This window comes from Anolis carolinensis, chromosome 6 (assembly GCF_035594765.1).
Source record: "Anolis carolinensis isolate JA03-04 chromosome 6, rAnoCar3.1.pri, whole genome shotgun sequence".
In the NCBI taxonomy this organism is placed as follows: Eukaryota; Metazoa; Chordata; class Lepidosauria; order Squamata; family Dactyloidae; genus Anolis; species Anolis carolinensis.
This window is the reverse complement of record NC_085846.1, coordinates 53,324,937-53,343,470: the sequence shown is the minus strand read 5'-3', so window position 1 is coordinate 53,343,470 and position 18,534 is coordinate 53,324,937. Positions and strand designations below refer to the sequence as shown.

At 41.9% G+C, this 18,534-nt stretch overlaps 2 protein-coding genes across 10 annotated transcripts in view; both read left to right on the top strand.

Annotated features, from left to right (window-relative positions):
* hecw1 (HECT, C2 and WW domain containing E3 ubiquitin protein ligase 1) overlaps nt 1–8,703 on the top strand; it is a 215,333-nt gene extending 206,630 nt beyond the window's left edge. For all 9 annotated transcript variants that reach the window (XM_062983799.1, XM_008112885.3, XM_062983800.1 and 6 more), the window contains one exon: nt 3,594–8,703. In XM_062983799.1, coding sequence (XP_062839869.1) covers nt 3,594–3,705 — 112 coding nt within the window. In that variant the 3' untranslated portion in view covers nt 3,706–8,703. The remainder of the gene's footprint in view (nt 1–3,593) is intronic.
* A 4,502-nt stretch (nt 8,704–13,205) lies between these two features.
* Nucleotides 13,206–18,534, top strand: part of stk17a (serine/threonine kinase 17a) — a 32,971-nt gene continuing 27,642 nt past the window's right edge. Inside the window, exon 1 of the mRNA XM_003222282.4 lies at nt 13,206–13,390. Within this exon, the coding sequence (XP_003222330.1) occupies nt 13,206–13,390 (185 nt within the window). The remainder of the gene's footprint in view (nt 13,391–18,534) is intronic.

The following is an 18,534-nucleotide window of genomic DNA, read 5'->3' as shown; positions in this document are numbered from 1 at the left end:
CTCCAATCTACTTCGGGATTTGCCTGTTCAAGCCATGGTATCCCTAATATTACGTGGTATGTGGCAATAGGGGCTATCACAAAGGATATTCTTCCTTCCCATTTGCCTATTTTACATGGGACCTCCCGTATTTCCTTTGTAGATACTTCCCCAGTAGCCACTGATCCGTCTAGCTGCGAAAACGCAATTGGGGAGTCAAGCGCCATCTGCTGGCATTTCAACGCTCCTGCTAACTCTGGAGTTATAATATTCCTGGAACAACCACAATCCACAAATGCCTTGCAGGTGGCCCGATTATCTAGCCCCGATAGGCAGATTGGCACTACTATCATGCGTTTGTCCCGACTCACCAATTTTTCTGGAGATTCTGGGGCTTGCACCTCCTCCTCCGCACGCCTCCCGGTTGCTGGCTTGGGCTTTGAGGGTTTTGGCGGCTCCCCCTTCCGTGCCCAGCATTCTGCTGCTCGATGGCCCGTCTTCCCACATACAAAGCATCCCGGTTTAGGTTTGTTGTCGTCTCCTCTGGAGGGAATCCCCGGCCTCCCTCCGGGTCTGTCCTGCTTCCTCGTTTCTCCTCGACCTCTCGCCACCGGTCTTTGCTGGCCGCCGCTGCTCCTGAAGCGCTTTACTTGGGCCAGGGTGGATTCGACGCGCCCCGCTAGTTGAATCCATCCCTGGAGCGTTTCGGGGTCATCTCTGTGCGCTGCCCAGCTGAAAATCTCGGGGCGTAGTCCCTCTTTAAATAACTCCACTTTGGTCACTTCAGACCACTCTGGTACCCTTTCCGCGAGGTGGAGGAATTCCTCTGCGTACTCGGGCACTGTTTTGTCCCTCTGCTTTATTCCTTTCAGCTGGTCTCGAGCTCTCAATTGCTCTAGCCGGTCTCTGAACCGGTTTTCCAGTGCGGCGAGGAAGCGGGGCACTGACCTCAGGCATGGGTCGTGTCTGGCATGGAGTTGCACGTACCAGCTGGCTGCTCCTCGCTTTAGTGTGTTGCCGATGGCTCGAACCCTGCTTGCTTCGGAGGGGAATGTGTGTGCATTGTCTTCCATGTATCCTCTGATGCTAATTAGAAAAAAGTTCAGTTCATCTGATTCCCCTCCGTATTCCAGTTTGAGATCTTCCCTTCTTGGCATCCATTCTGCGGCCCGTTGATGCTGTCTGGGAGGCATGGGGAAGGGTTGCATCAGGTTTCCTCGGGCGGCTCCTTGGAACACGCCGCGCCCCACTCCGGTGGTCATTCTGCGCGGCTCCCGAAAGTCTGCCGCCGCTGTCGGCCCTTCCGCCCATCCGCATACTGGCCTCGCTGTAGCCCCCTCATCTCGCCTTTCCTCGTCGTACGGCACATCCTCCTCCTCTTCCTGGATCCCCCGCTCCTCTCCGCCTTCGTCTGCAAATCCACTGGACCCGATCCCTGGCCCCAGTGGCCTTTCCACCCCGACGCCCATTCGGGGGGTTGGGAGCTCTGTTGGAGATGGCGGCCTCAGAGTTCCCAGAGCTCGCTGGCGCTCCACTTCGCGCGCCATTCTGTCTCGGAACTCCAGCTCCTGCCAGTATTCCTCGTCTCCCTCGTCCCTTGCCGCCGCGGGACTCTGCGTTGAAGCTCGCTGGCCCCTCTGGCTCCAATCTCCTTCTTTACTTGGCTCTCTCTCTGCGCCATATCGGATGTGCTCTTTTTGGAGATTCTCTTCCAATATTGGCACTATTCTCCCCACGGTATCCGACAGCCTGGATAAATGAGTTTCCAGGATGGATAACCGCAGGGCCACGGTCTCCGGCATGCTTCCTCCAGATCCCCAACTGGTTTCTGCCGCCGCCGGAACGCCTCTTCCCCCTCTGGGAATCCTCTGGGTCACGCCGTCCGGCTTGGGGTATCCCGTAGAGGAAGCTATGGCTTGCAATGTCTCTTCTGCCAACGGCAGACTCCCCAGCGGAGGCCCCTTTGCTCCGTCATGGCTTTGATCTCCTTCCCTGCTCATTATCACTTCACTGCAAATTTGCAGGAGGGTGAGAACTGGATTCCTGACTTAATTGTCCTGCTCACTTCAAAGGATCAGTCTGAACGCAGATCAGAGATGGCTGCTCTCAAATCCAATCTTTATTGAAGAACACATGACTTTGGAAAAGTCAGGAATGACCCAATGTTTACATACAACTATTTTTATAACTTTTGATGCTACGTAACACCACACGTAAATATCATCATCAAGTCCCACCCCCAATATCACATTACTACCATTTTCACACACTAGACCAATTATAATTGTTTATACTTTCGGCCCCAAGTTCCCAGGCATATTCTATCTTCTTCTGCCAGGTGCTCCTGGGATTGTTTATGTTATGACTCCCAGTTACAGGGCTGAATTACCAAAGCCCTGTAACTGGGTTCCATGACACTATCATATTATAATTTTCCCTAGAGGTGCTAGCAAAGTTAACTGACTGCAGGATTGATCACAACTTGCAGAGATATTGGTCTAAAAAAAAGTGTGAACGTTTGTTGTTATGTGCTGTCAAGTTGCATCAATGTATGATAACCAGTGATAGATCTCCAGCATAGGCTGTTATTAAGAGCTCAGGTCTTGGACATTCATGGCTGTGGCTTTTTTGACTTGACTGTAATGCAATCTTGCTCTTATCATCTTCCACATTGCCAAGGCATTTTTATAATGAGTAGTGCCATCTTATGGTATGTCCAAAATACAGTAGCTGCAGTTTAATTAGTTTAGCTTCTAGTGAGAGTTCAGGCTTGATTTAGTTTCAGATTTTTTATTTGCTTAGGGAGACGTTTGTTGTTATGTACTTTCAAGCTGATTTATGGCAACCCTATGTATCAGAGTTTTTTGGAAAGTTTTATTCAAGCAAGGTTTGTCCTTGCTTTCATCTGAATGCAGTCTATAACATTTGATATTCCCTGATGATCCCCTTCCAAATACTAACCAGGCCTAACCATGCTTAGCTTCTGAGATTAGAGAGGATCTGATGCCTCAGATCATACATTCTTTTTCAGCTTAGATCAAAAACAAAGCAGGAGAAAATTTTCTGGTTTACCTCTTTCATTCTGCCATCTCCCAAACCACCTCCTCCCCTTTTCCCATTAAATCTCACCTGGCTGGCTGGCTTAATTGTGAAGATCACTGGGATGGAGGTAACCACAATCTCTCATTGCAGACTCCTGAAAAAATGTCTGAGTTGGATAATTCAGCAAAAGAGAAAAAGGGTGTTGTCAGCTTTAAAAATCTGGAGAAAGGCAGGGGAAAAAGGGGTTGTGAGTTGCTATCTTTGTGGGAATCTGATGGAAATTACTGGATTTACTACTTTATAGAGATGCTTGTTTTTCTCAACTTTTGCTGTAATTGTAATTGGTAAATGACGCAATGCCATAATGCTGTCTTTTTTCAGAAGAAATGCTTTCCTTTTCTATGGATCTCCTCCTATTACCATCGGTTCTTTGGCAGAATAGTGACAAAAACGCATTAAGAAAATTTGTATTTGCCTCACTTTTCCCTTGCTGTTTATAAATTTAACTAATCCATTAGGGATTTCTGATGGGGTTCCTAATATTTTAAAATATACATGTTTTCTCTACACAGGGCACACACGTGTTTCAATCGTTTGGATCTTCCACCTTACCCATCATATTCTATGCTATACGAAAAGCTGTTGACAGCTGTTGAAGAAACTAGCACCTTTGGACTTGAATGAGAAAAAAATGGAAGCATTTGAAGTGTTTTTTCTGTTCAGTGACATCACTCCCTACCCTGCTGCCATATGATTTTGATATTCTGTGTTTTTATTTCCGGAGGCAAAATCAAGATCGACAAAAGCTGTGCATGAAGAACAGCCTTCCTTTAAGAACTAGCCTTCATGCTTTCATATTTGGTTCTGAATGGACAACTAGCCTGTATGCAATATAAAAAAAAACCAACAGTCTCAAGGTCTCTGTGTATCTCCACATACCTCCATTAGTAATAATGAAAATATGAATGCAAGTTATGCTACACTTGACCAAATGTTAATAAATGTTTACGTCCACCTATGTTGTTTAAAAAACAAAAATCAAGCATTCCAAGCTTTTCTATGCCCATCTCTTCTGGATTAAACCTACAGTCCATCTTGCGTCTTAACAGCTCTATCCACTAATGGAACTGATCAAGTCTCCTTCATCTGTCCTTGATTTTCTTGTACAAATTGTGAGGGGCACCTATGAGCAAACCTGAATTTTTATACACAGACTCATATTCCAAATCAACTACAGCAGCTGGAGTTGGGCCAGATGTGTGGTGCAGATAAGACGTTCAAAACAAAACAAACCTGCAATGCAATGTGTCACTGATAGTTAATTACCAATACTGGGAATCATTGTACTTCAGAGCTATTGATGAATGGATGGGAGATAAAGTTTATTGTTACAGCAACACACAAGCACACATTTGTGCACTCAAAAAGGATGTCTCATTATGTAGCATAATAAACAACAACACATGTCCTAATTATTGTACATAACAAAACAACCTGAAAAATATTCTCTTACTATCTTCTGCTCCCATTTACTGTTTCTTTGTTTTTGATGTTAAAACATTTCCATACAGAGATCTAGACAATCCTGCACCATGTGCTGAAAGCCATTAATTCTTTAACATACGCTGATTAACACAGTTGTGTTTCTGTTTCATTTCTCTTCAGTCTTAAATACCCAATAATTGCAGATTTGGTTCTACACAAAACATACAACCAATGTTGAATTATGTGTGAAGCTGCAGAGAATGATAATGTTGAAGTACCATGAATGACAACTTTCCTTAGTTATTAAACATTTGAATTTGTTCCTAAAGCCATTGGTCTACCTAGTATGCTATTGAATAGTAATTTGAAGATTCTGACCTTCTTTCTCATCAGAGCAAACAGCAAAACTAATTAGCTTTGTGGGTTTTGATTAACATTGGCAAAATCATAAAAAAACAAAACACACTGAAGCATGGATACTCTGATGAGGACAGTACTTTAAATGCTGGTGTTGTGATCATCCTTACCTTTGACTATGTTGTGTGGGAGGAATGAGATGCAAGGAGCATGAAAGAGGCTGGTGCCCAAGAGCCGAAATTCAGCTCCTTCTCTCATTCCAGTTATATTCTGCAGGTCAAGGAACTGAAGAATAGACCCAGAGAATTCGGCCAAATAAAGTTACACAATAGTCACTTGAAAAAGGCACTATGGACAGTAGAGTCTCGCTTATCCAACGTAAATGGGCCAGCAGAATGTTGGATAAGCGAATATGTTGGATAATAAGAGCTTAAGGAAAAGCCTATTACACAGCAAATTAGGTTATGATTTTACAAATTAAGCACCAAAACATGTTATACAACAAATTTGACAGAAAAAGTAGTTCAATACACAGCAATGCTATGTAGTAATTACTGTATTTATGAATTTAGCACCAAAATATCACAATATATTGAAAACACTGACTTCAAAAATGTGTTGGATAATCCAGAACGTTGGATAAGCGAGTGTTGGATAAGTGAGACTCTACTGTATTTAAAAAATCAAACTTCCTTCAGGGTGAAATATTTTCAGAATAATCTCTCACCCAAATAAAATAATAACGATTAAGATATACCATGCCAAAATAGAGTAACATATTGAAAACTTGAGATTGTATCCAGCCAAAGTTAAGAATGTTTAGGGTCTATCTGTCAGTGAAAGAGATTTAAGCAAGTATTTAGTTATTTTCTATTGACATTTAATGAAACATGGAAGACGTTAACTGGCTGGATCATGGCTTAATTTGAATATGATTGCATCTTTTCATTTAACAATGCCAGTAATATGGTGCCTCCTTGTTTAATAAACCTTTATTTTAAGTAACCTAGACTATTCTTAAAAATAAGAAATGGATGGGCTCTTAAAGCATTAAGTATGTATATGAAGAGCAGATACATATTCATGACTAATTTGGCTTGCATTCTGGTTGATATAAAAAACAAACTTAATGACCATATGAATTGTACTTAATACACAAGGACACATTGTGTGGTAGGCATTTTCACCACTGCAACTGTTGTTTCAATGGAATCTCATTAAACATATTGTAAATCTCATTGAAAATAAAAGGTGTTTAGTAAGTCTTGTGGAGCTGCACCCTCCAGAAGATTTGCCTAAAAGGAAATGTCCAGTACACAACCCACTGTCCACAGAATCCTATGAACATCATGCCACCTTAGGCCTCAGTTCATTTGTGTAATTGTATTTAGATGGCATTAACAAAAATCTGGAATTCAGACAAGGTTGTCAAACTGTAGATATCTCACTAGTTAGTTCCAGGTGGGCCAAATACAAAAATGTACAAAATACAATATAGTTTACTATTAAAACCCTTTCCTTGTTATACTGTATACTTACATTTTTAAAGTATTTAAAAGCTATATTTTATTAAAAAATTGAGCTATTTTGGTAGCATGGTGAAGGATTTGTATATGCAGTAAGGCATCTGAAGCAGGATAAATGTACTCCGAATTCCACTACAGAATTGTATCCTCTTCTGTTCTGGAAGGTGAAATAGGGTCGATGCAGTTCAAAGTTTGGCTCCCAAAACTTTGTGTTTTTATTCTAGGAAATATAGTTTCTCTGGATCTGAGAGAAAAAAAACATCACTATAAATATCATACACTGTAAGCTTTTTATCATATCATGTATTTTTATGGTACCTTTTTAATTAAAAAATCTCCTTTTCACAGCTTTGACGGCTGAAAGAGCTGGGCATGTTTAGCCTGCAGAAGAGAAGGCCGAGAGGAGACATGATATCCATGTACAAATACGTGAAGGGGAGTCATAGGGAGGAGGGAGCAAGCTTGTTTTCTGCTGCCCAGGAGACTAGGACGCGGAAGAATGGCTTTAAACTACAGGAAAGGAGATTCCACCTGAACATCAGGAAGAACTTCCTAACTGTGAGATCTGTTTGGCAGTGGAACTCTCTCCCACGGACTGTGGTGGAGGCTCCTTCTTTGGAAGCTTTTAAGCAGAGGCTGGATGGCCATCTGTTGGGGGTGCTTTGAATGCGATTTCCTGCTTCTTGGCAGGGGGTTGAATTGGATGGCCCATGAGGTCTCCTCCAACTCTGATTCTATTATTCCATAGCATAGGAAAGGAACCCCTTGGCCTTCTAAACATTTTGGATGACAATCCCTGCATTCTCTTGGGAAAGGAAATAACATTTTAGGAATTTAAGAAGTCAGAGTAATCATTGAGACATTGCTTCTTGCAGATGAACTATATTTATGTACCGAGGACTTCTTTTTTGTCCTAGGCCAGAGAAATTGCATTGAAAATGGACATTGGGGGAGGGGGGGACATTCTAAAACTCGGCAACATAGAAGATGCTTTCCTGTGTATTATTTCATCCTATGGTGCCTAGGAATTTTGATGGATGAAACAACATCACAGATGAGCAGTTGCATAACTTTCCCATGTTACTGTTGTCCTACCTTCTGATAAGAAGTGGGGCCAACACTACTAAGGATGCATAAAAATAAGGCCACATGCAGTGATAAGCAATAGATTCTTAGACAGTAATTTTATAGATAGTTCAGGCCTGGGTCTCAAAACAACACAACCTTCATTGCCCCCACATTGCTGTTTGCTTTTATTTTGGTCATAGATTTGCAGTACCTAGACATTTTTTCTTCTGTTTGGCATATTTGAATTTTCATTTTGGCATAGCAAATGGGCAAATTGGATTTTGTACTGTATATTAATGAATTTTTCAGTATTTCAATTAAAAAATAACAGCATTCTCACTTCTTTCATGTAAATAAAGTTTTACTAATGGAGATCAACACTGGTGGAGTTCACAACCAGGTCGATTGCTTTATTTTCTGCAGGTCCCTTCAGTATAAAAGTGGCATTGCTCCAGTGTGAGATTGGCTACTTACACCTAAACATATTAATTTGTAAATACCATTTCGTAATTTAAAGAGATTCTACTTCCAAGTAAACATATCATTAAAAAATGCTAAATCAATGGACCTAAGCCCACATATTTGGCAATAAACGATACTGAAATTAATATTCTTTTCTACATTCACATATGCCTCGTGGCAAGGAGATAATCATATTTTTGTGTATAATTTAGGTAACAATGTGGTGTCAGAATACTCTTATTTTTTCTTGAACAAAACATCCGCCCTGAACTAAATTTTAGGTATGCTAAAGTCTATGGGACTATTGCCAATAACTTCAGGAGTGATGGAACATCTCAGGAAGGAATTCCCAACAAAGATGCAATTAGTTCAGTCAAATAACACACTGAGAATAATTTCTACTTTTAAGATGGTGCTTTTTACAAGTACCTCAGTGTTTAAAGGTTGACTGCAACACACCACAAATCTGGAATAGCCTTTCTATAAAGGTTACATTGTCACTTTCTCCCTAGAAATAGTTGTGATCTATTCAACCGATACCTGTAGATAGTAGAATCAGTACTAAAACATTAGCTAAATTCCCTGCAGCTTCCAATTTATCTAGAACCAAGTGTCTGTTATGGTTTCATTAAAGACTTCTTACAAGTCAATGGCAGGAAAGGTCCACATTTGGGCTGATTTTGCTTCTATTGACAGGAAAAATGTCAACATGATACTCAGGCTGTGCTTTCTATTCAATCATATCACTGTAAAGGAATGTCAATAAAATCTCTTTGTTATGGCATCATGTGGTTTGGTTAATGTTTTCTTTCCTGTAGGTTGAGCTAGAAATTGAGCCTTTTCTACAACCTCAAGCTTGGTTTTTTTCTCACATATTGTGTTGGATCTCAGTGGTCTTATTATTGGCACATATCCTCCAGGTGCAGTTAATAAAACATGCCAGACTAAGTTTGATGTATCATGGAGTTTAAGTGATGACCACTAATAATAAGTGTTTGATAATTAGGTCAGGCCTATGTTCGGCTAATTTTTAAAAGCATCTGTATAGTTATTTTACAGGTAAGGAACTGGATTCATTCACACAGATGCAGATTGCCTAGTTTAAGTTACAGCAGTGAATGGTCTGTGTCTTTGACAAGTAACTGTTAACACGCACATTACTATAGAGAGGGAAAAAGTATGAAATTAAACTATGGAATCAATTAGTTGAGATTATTATTACTATTATTTATAGCCTGCCTTTCTCTCCGTGAGGACTCAAGGCGGCTACCAATCCCACACTTTGGTCATAGTTTAAAAAACGCATATACAAAAATTAAAAAAAACACACAGTGTGGATTAAGATTAAAAAACAAATTAAAATAGAATACACTTAAAAATAGCCTTTAAAACTCATGTAGTTGTCAATACCCGGGGGGGGGGGGGTTAGATGTCAGGACATCAGTTTTACTACTAGATTCAGTGGTCTTCGATTTAATTAATATTTTGTAAATAAATACAATTCAAAAGTGGTTTCCAGGATCTCACCAGATCCAAACCTGCCATTAAAATTAATTCTAAAAGACCTTGCTTATTCCTAAAACACCATGCATGGCCTGAAACCTGGGGTGCAAATGCCTAAATATTTCTTGTTGTATCAATGTAAAAGCTTTAAAAACTGCCTGATAAAACCTGGCATAGTATTTTGCTGAAAATGAGGACAAAATAAGATTTTTTAAAATAGATCACAGATTATTCTTCCGTAGAATATACTACTGAACATGGTGGTTGGCAAGCAGAGGGGGATATGACTACTGGTTAAATTTAAAGGTTGCATTTCCCATTGCAGGATATAAACCATCTATCCACCATGATAATATGCTGATTATATCTGCACACTTTGGGATGTGAAATTATTTATCAAAATTAGAATCAGGAAGGGGATTTTCACACTGATTGTTTAGGATGGATTTCAGATTTATTATCTCTATCCTGAATACATTATCATTCTTTGCACTTCTTGGCTTGGGAGTAAGCCCCTGGGCTAGTCCTTCCAACTAAGCACAATTGCTCAAATACCCTAGACATTGGGCAGCAGCGGCAGCCCAGAGCTGTTTCCCCTAAATTCCTGAGCCTTTTTTTTCCCATGGGGGACATTGCTACATGGATCTCCCATTGTGATAACGCACCTGCTGTCACTGCCAGGACTGAATTCAGATTCAGTGCCAGTCTGGTTGGCTTTTGTACATGGAATGAATCCCCAAGTTGGCTGGGAGTATATTTCCGCCAGCTACAGCTATTTCCCCAACCATGTCAGTTACTGTTTTGGCAGTGATGAAACACTAATCTTGCTTCATTTGCTGTAAGCACGCTTTATATTCCAGTACATGGGGCTGCTTTGGAGCAACTTCAGCTGATCCAAACTGCTGTGGCTAAACAGTTGAAAGGGGCCAGTTACAAGGTTCACGCGGCTTTCTTTTTTACACCAGGGACTTCTACAGTAGAGTCTCACTTATCCAAGGTTCTGTATTATCCAAGGCAGTCTGCCTTTTAGTAGTACAGTAGAGTCTCACTTATCCAAGCTTCTGGATTATCCAAGTCATTTTTGTAGTCAATGTTTTCAATATATCATGATATTTTGGTGCTAAATTCGTAAATACAGTAACTACATTTTCTGTCAAATTTGTTGTATAACATGATGTTTTGGTGCTTAATTTGTAAAATCATAACCTAATTTGATGTTTAATAGGCTTTTCCTTAATCCCTCCTTATTATCCATGATATTCGCTTATCCAAGCTTCTACTGGCCCGTTTAGCTTGGATAAGTGAAACTCTACCGTAATTGTTTTTGTAGTAAACGATGCAATGTTTTGGTGCTAAATTCGTAAATACAGTAATTACTACATAACATTACAGTACTGTGAACTGAACTGTATTTTCTGTCAATTTCTTGTAAAACATGATGTTTTGGTGCTTAATTTATAAAATCATAATGTAACTAGCTGTGCCCGGCCACACGTTGCTGTGGCGTTGTCTGGTGGTGTTGGTGAGAAATTGTTGAGGTAGTGGTGGCATTGAATGTCTGTTGTATGGTTGTCTTTATGTTTAATATGCACACTGAAGTGGATTATATGGCAGTGTGGAGTCAAGATAATCCAGTTCAAAGCAGTAATATAAGATTCTAAATGGATAATATAGCTGTGTGGAAGGGCCTTGAGTCTACACTGTCATATAATCCAGTTCAAATCTGATAATCTGTGGAAGAAGCCTAAGTGAGGCCTAACTGTGCCTGTCCCCTGGGCTGAGTAGGTTGCTAGCAGACCCAAGTGGGCAGAGCTTAGCCCTCTAAACTGGCAGCAATTGGATAAAAACTATTATTCCTCTCCCTGTAATTAGGACTTTATTTTTCTTTTCTTTTTGTTGTATCAAGCTAGAGCCGTGAATGATGGGTTGTGTTGTCAAATTTCAAGGTTGGGGGGCCTGTAGTTTTGTTGTTTTGTCCGCTGCCCTGATGCCATCACTCTTTTATATAGAGAGATTTTATGTTTAATAGGCTTTTTTTCTTTATCACTTCTTATTATCCAAGATTTTCACTTATCCAGTGTTCTGCCGGCCTGTTTATCTTTGATAAGTGAGACTCTACTGTATTCTGTTTTGAGCCATAAATGCAAGTGCCTTCTGATAAGAAAGATACTAGACCTGTGCTACATTCTACAGAACCGAGAGCGGAATGTTCCAGGAATGAAAGCTGAAAAGGGGGCAGGAAAATCCCGGGAGGATCAGTCTACTACGATAATCCCAGCCCGGGGCAGGATAGATTATCATGGAAGGAAAGAGGGTTCCTCACCTGCTGGGCTAAGAGTAGGGACAAATAGTCTCAAAATTTAACCAAACCACCAGCAGGAGGATCAATGGCCATGCAGCAATCCTGCAAAGAAAAACTACAAAAGAAGCTGGAGAAGGAATGGCAGTAGCAGCTGCATAAGACAGGTTTGTAAAGAAGAGAGATTGGTCCCTGCCCAAGTTTGTTTTCAGGCTTAGTATCTCACTTCTCACATAGACCTATTACTCAACTGTGAGCCACATCAGTCTTATGGTTGCTTTATGTGGAATCCATGGATGGAGAATCTGGATACAAGGCCAACTATTTTTTTTTTTACATAGTGTTCAGTCCCCAGATGTTATTGAACAACAACTCCTATCATGTCGATTGGGGATAATGGGAATCACAACCCAAAAGCCATTGTGGCTCAGAGCAATGGAGGCTTATATATCTGTGGAAGGTCCAGGCTGGGAGAAAGGACTCTTGTCTGTTGGAGTGTGAATGTTGTAATTAATCACCTTGATTAGCATTAATGGCCTTGCAAGCTTCAATCCTGCTTGGAATCCTTTGTTCAGAGGTGTTAGCTGCCCCTGATGGAGCCTCTGGTGGCCTAGGGAATAAAAGCCTCGCGACTTGAAGGTTGGGTTGCTGACCTGAAGGCTCAGGTTCGAATCCCACCCAAGGAGAGCGTGGATGAGCTCCCTCTATTAGCTCCAGCTCCATGCGGGGACATGAGAGAAGCCTCCAACATGGATGGTAAAACATCAAAACATCTGGGTGTCCCCTGGGCAACGTCCTTACAAACGGCCAATTCTCTCACTCCAGAAGCAACTCCGGTTGCTCCTGACATGAAAAAAAAAGGCTGCCCCTGATTGTTTCCTGTCTGGAATTCCTCAGTTTTCAGAGTATTGTTCTTTATTTACTGTCCTGATTTTAGAGTTTTTAATACTGGTAGTCAGATTTTGTTCATTTTCATGGTTTCCTCCTTTCTGTTGAAATTGTCCACATGTTTGTGGATTTCAATGGCTTCTCTGTGTAGTCTGACATGATAGTTGTTAGAGTGGGTATTGTTGTTTCTCCTGATAAAAAAAAACAAAAAATCCTGACTTTGTGATGAATGTATTGTCAGCTCTTAAGCTTCCAGGTGTGAGTCTGATGGGCACGCAAGCCTCCAAAGGGGACGATTCCCATGCTTTCCCCTCTGCAGGGCATGAGGTGTTGTGTGGCCGGCAGGGGGCGCTGCCTCACCGCTCCGCCTCGCTCGCGCCCTTTTGTTTTCCTGGCCGCAAGGTAAGGAAGGTGGGCGGGGCTGGCGAGGGGGCGGGGCTTCCGTCGGCTCCTCTCCAGCTGCCAGTCAGAAGGGCGCGTGCCGCGGAGGCTGCGGCGGCGACTCCTTCTTCTGTGCCGCCGCCGCCTTCAGTCTCTCGCTGCCGCCGAAGGAGCCGGGCGAGAGAGAGAGAGTGTGAGCGCGCTTCTCGTTCGCCATGAGTCCTGAGGAGAAGAAGCCGCCTCTACCTCCTGCTCCGAGCCACCCAAGAGTCAGCCGGGCGCCTCAGCAGCAGCGGCGTGGAGGAGGAGGAGGAGGGCGCTTGTCGGAGATTAGGACGCCCATCCGCACCGAGCCTTTCCGGGAGCGGTATCGCCTCAGCCCCGGACGCGAGCTGGGCAGGTGAGGGGCTCCCTCTTCGGCGTATCTGTGGGCGGGGCTTCCGAGGGTTAGTCAGCCCCGCCCTCGCGCAAATGTATCTTAAAGGGACAGTCCTACTGTGAGGAAAGGGAGACCTTTTTGGGGGGGGGGGGGGAAGGGAGAGAGTTTTAACTTCTAAAGGTAAAGGTTTTCCCCTAACGTTAAGTCCAGTCATGTCTGACTCTGGGGGTTGGTGCTCATCTCCATTTCTAAGCCGAAGAGTCGGCGTTGTTTGTAGACACCTCCAAGGTCATGTGGCCGGCATGACTGCATGGAGCGCCGTTACCTTCCCGCCGGAGCGGTACCTATTGATCTACTCACATTGGCATGTTTTCGAGCTGCTAGGTTGGCAGAAGCTGGCGCTAACAGCGGGCGCTCACTCCGCTCCCGGTATTTGAACCTGGGACCTTTCGGTCTAGAAGTTCAGCAGCTCAGTGCTTTAACACACTTCGCCACCGGGGCTCCAATAACTTCTAGGAGATCTAAAAGATAAACTGGGTGATCTAAGTCCGCACTGCCATATAGTCCAGTTCACTGCCTATATTGTAGGGTTTTCCGCCTTGATATTCTGGATTATATGGTTGTGTGGAAGGGCCTTCAAGCCCCTTTGTACAGCTGTATAAACTCCCATATCATCTGCTTTGAACTGGGTTACAAGGCAGTGTGGACTCACAGCACTTCCACACAGCCCTGTATTCCAGAATATCAAGGCAGAAAATCCCACCTTATCTGACTGTAGACTCAGATAACCCAGTTCAAAGCAGATACTGTAGGATTTCCTGCCATGATATTCTGGGATATAGAGGTGTGTGGGAGAGTCCCGAGTCTACACTGCTATATATTTCAGTTTATTTATTTATTTAATAAATACTATTCTGTTGAGGCAGCTCCACAGGCTGCCAATATGCTACCGACCCCAATTCAAAGTACTGCTCTGGTTCTGGTCCAACTTACCTGTCTCAACGTATCTCCTATGAGTCTACTAACACTTTAAGATGTCTGAGGAGGCATTGCTCTCAGTCCCACTTGCCTCGCAAGCGCGACTGGCGGGGACGAGAGATGGGGCCTTCTCAGTGATGGCTCCTGGGCTGTGGAACTCCCTCCCCAGTGACATCCATCAGGTTCCATCCCTTCTGGGCTTTAGAAAGAAGCTAAAGACCTAGCTATGTGCACAAGCGTTTAACGAATAAAGTTTTCACAGCTTCGACACGGCCTGGTTCATGGATTATGCGCAAAGTTTTTGGACAAGTGGATTTATGCACTTATATGTTTTAAGTTTTGTATAATGTTTCATGTGTTTTAATGCCTAATCGTTTTAATTGCTCTATGTTTTTACTCTATTGTTGTTTTATTGGCATTGAATCTTTGCCAGATCTGTAAGGCGCCTTGAGCCCTCTCAGGTGAGAAATGCGGGATAGAAATGATGTAAATAAGCAAATAAATATATTTCAGTTCAAAGAAGAGCTTTTTCTATTTCTGCCCCTGCCTTATGGAATGCCTTGCCACCCTAGATGAGAGCCATGCGTGAGTTAGGGCCTTTTACCCTAGCACTCAAGACCTGGCTCTTTACTAGAGCTTTTAATCTATGTTAATTTTATCAATATTTGTATGTATGTATTTTTATCCTTTACAATTTTATCTTGTAAATCGCCTAGAGCATCATGGATGGAGGGCGATTAATAAATAATTAAATGATGATGATGATGATGATGATGATGAAAGCAGATAATGTGGGATTTTATTCGGCTGTGTAGAAGGGGCCTCAGATAACCCAGTTCAAAGCAGATACTGTAGATTATCTGCCTTGATATTCTGGGTTATATGGCTGTGTGGAAGGGCCCTAAGACTGCCCAGTGCGCTTCTGCGCTTATCACCACCACCACAATCGCATTGTGCCTTCTGAGGCTGTTTATTGCGCCCAAACTCACCTGAATTTCTGTACCATACTACATTTAGGCAATGAATATTGCAAACACAGATATAGGACGAGTGACACCTGTGGTTTGAGAACAGCGCACGTGAAAGGGGTTTAAGTGGCTGAACATGAGTCACCACTGATACAGCAGCTTCGAAAACCAGTGGGATTCTAGGCTGCATCCATAGGAGTACGGTGTCTAAGGGCCCTTCTGCATAGCCATATAACCCAGAAAATCAAGGCAGATAATCCACAATATCTGTTTTGAAGTGGGTTTTCTCAGTCCACACTGCCATATAATAAAGTTCGATGTGGATATTATACAGCTGTTTGGAAGGGGCCTAAGGGAGCTCATGGTCCAGGCATGGGTAAACTTTGGCTCTCCAGGGATTTGGACTTCAACTTTCAGAATTCCTAACGGCCGGCAGGCTGTTGGGAATTGTGGGAGTTGGAGTCCATAACTCCTGTAGGGCCGAAGTTTGCCTATGCCTGTCATAGTCCCATTGTATTCTGTTTTAGTCTCACCTGGGATACTTAGTCAACTTCTGGGTAATTCAAGGAGATTGATAATCTGAAACATGCCCAGAGAAAGGTGCCCAAGGCCCCTGCACAGCTGTATCAAATCCACATTATCTGCTTTGAACTGGATTATATGGCACTGTAGATTTAGGGCCCTTCCAGACAGCCATATAAATCCACAATACAGTATATGCTTTGTATTGAATTATCTGAGACTACAATGCCATAAAATCCAGTTCAAAGCAAATTTGGATGTTATATGGCAGTGTAGAAGGGCCCTATGATAATCCAGTTCAAATCAGAAAATGTGGATTTTGTTCTTTGATAACCTGGATTATCTGACAGTGTAGAAGAGGCCCAAAATGATCTAAGGGTTGGCAACTATGCCCTATGAGGAAGGGCTGAAAAGAATGCAGAGAGGGGACATGTTAGGCATAACTGTGCTAACAAAATTTGAAAAAAAGGGGTTTTGAAAGTGCTCTTTCCTATTTGTGTTGTACTTATTTTGAGAGTAGTTGTTATACTCCAGAAACTTCGTTTTTGTGCCTGCCATGAACTACATTGAATTGGTTGAGGCTCTGTGAGAGACTCATTGAAAAACTATAGCAAAATGTGCTGCAAGAGGTCCTGCAAAACCCAGGTTTTTGCAGTTTAATAAACTTTTTCCATGTTTTCATGATAGAACCAATTAGAAAATGCCATTTTATAACTCAGGAACAAAAATAGTGTTACACAATACACATAGTGTATTTGAAAGGATGTCACATAGAGTTTGTTTTCTGAAAACTAGGGCACAGAGGAATGGATTCAAACTGCAGGAAAAGGGATTCCACCCAAACATTAGGAAGAATCTCCTGATTGGCCTCTTCTACACTGCCAAATAAAATCCAGATTATCTGCTTTGAACTGGAATATATGGCAATATAGACTCATATAATCCAGTTTAAAGCTGATAATGTGGATTATCTGCTTTGACAACATGGCTGTGTAGAATGTCCTTCTCTGTAGATTTTAAAGCAGAGGCTAGATGGCCATCCATTGGGAGTACAGTAGAGTTTCACTTATCCAAGCCTCGCTTATCCAAGCCTCTGGATAATCCAAGCCATTTTTGTCGTCAATGTTTTCAATATATCATGATATTTTGGTGCTAAATTCACAAATACAGAAATTACAACATTACTGCGTATTGAACTAACATTTCTGTCAAATGTGTTGTATAACATGATGTTTTGGTGCTTAATTTGTAAAATCATAACCTAATTTGGTGTTTAATTGGCTTTTCCTTAATCCCTCATTATCCAAGATATTCGCTTATCCAAGGTTCTGCCAGCCCGTTTAGCTTGGATAAGTGAGACTCTACTGTACTTTGACTTTGTGTTCCTACATGACAGAAGGGGTTGGGCCAAATGGCCCTTGTGGCCTCTTCTTATTTATTACCATAGGGTTTACAGACCCAGAATAGTGTAGTGCAGTGATTCACAACTTTTGGTCCTCCGGGCATTTTGGACTTCAGCTTCCACATTTCCTATCAGATAAGAAGCTGGCTGGGATTTCATATTAGGAACCACTGTTACAGTGGTTTGGGTATTTTAAATCCCCACTCAACTATGGGAACCTGCTGCAGAGGTTTAGGCAAGTCACTCTCTCAGCTTCAGAGATAGTAAACTGCGGAACAAATATTGCCAAGAATAACCCCTGATTACAGCCTTGAGATCGACATAAGTGAAAATAACTTAAAGGCACATCACAACAAAAGTGCCAATTGTGTAAAGCTTGACTTTTTTTTTTTTTGCCCTCCTTAGGTGGAAACTTCCCACTTGTATGAGATATGGTAAATTACACTTTGGTTTTATGCTAATTTTGCCCCTTTTGACTGCAGAGGCTCCAACCACCAAGAATTAGGCTTTCCCTTAACTGTATAGGTGCATCCAGTGTCCTAGACACATTGGAAGAAGTGTGGAAGAGGGAAATGTAATTTGGATACTTCAGGCACCACAGAGCTTGAATAATTAAGAATGGATTGCAGCCACAATGGCTCTTTTAGCTGTTCTTTCAAACTATAGGAATAGCATGAAATAGAACAGCGGGTACCTAAGAAACCAGCTATTGAAGCAAATTGTGGATCAGCTGAGAAGAGTAGAAGAGTGCTGCTTTCGGGAACCTGAACTGACTGTCTGTGTCTGAATTTGGAACTCATGAAATATTTTTCACTCTGAAGAAAGTCTACATATGAGTATTACCTGGTATCAAGTTGCTTTTCTTTAGCCTTGAACACTAAAGAAAAGCAACTTAATATAGTAACTCACATGATGTCATAAAAATGCTGATGGTCAACGATATTCTCCTTTGCTTTCTTCAGATAACAGTCTGAGGGCAAATTTTTCTGATCTCAGATTTTGACTTTGTTCAGGTTGTGACTTACTGCTTAGTCATGTTTATGGACTTCAGACAGTCATAAATTACAAAGCTTAAAGTCAGAGACAAACTTCAGTTCGTTTTGGCTTAGTCAGAAGATAGGACAAGCCTGGAGTGGTATTCTGACAATTTATTTGTAGGGATCAAAGCTGTGACTTTAGACTACTGTTACTGATGTATGCTGGGCCCTGAAAATATAAACTGTAACAAATAACCTGAATGTTCTACTCATGCTTAACATATATAGATGGTCTTTTTGAGTATGTATACTACAGTT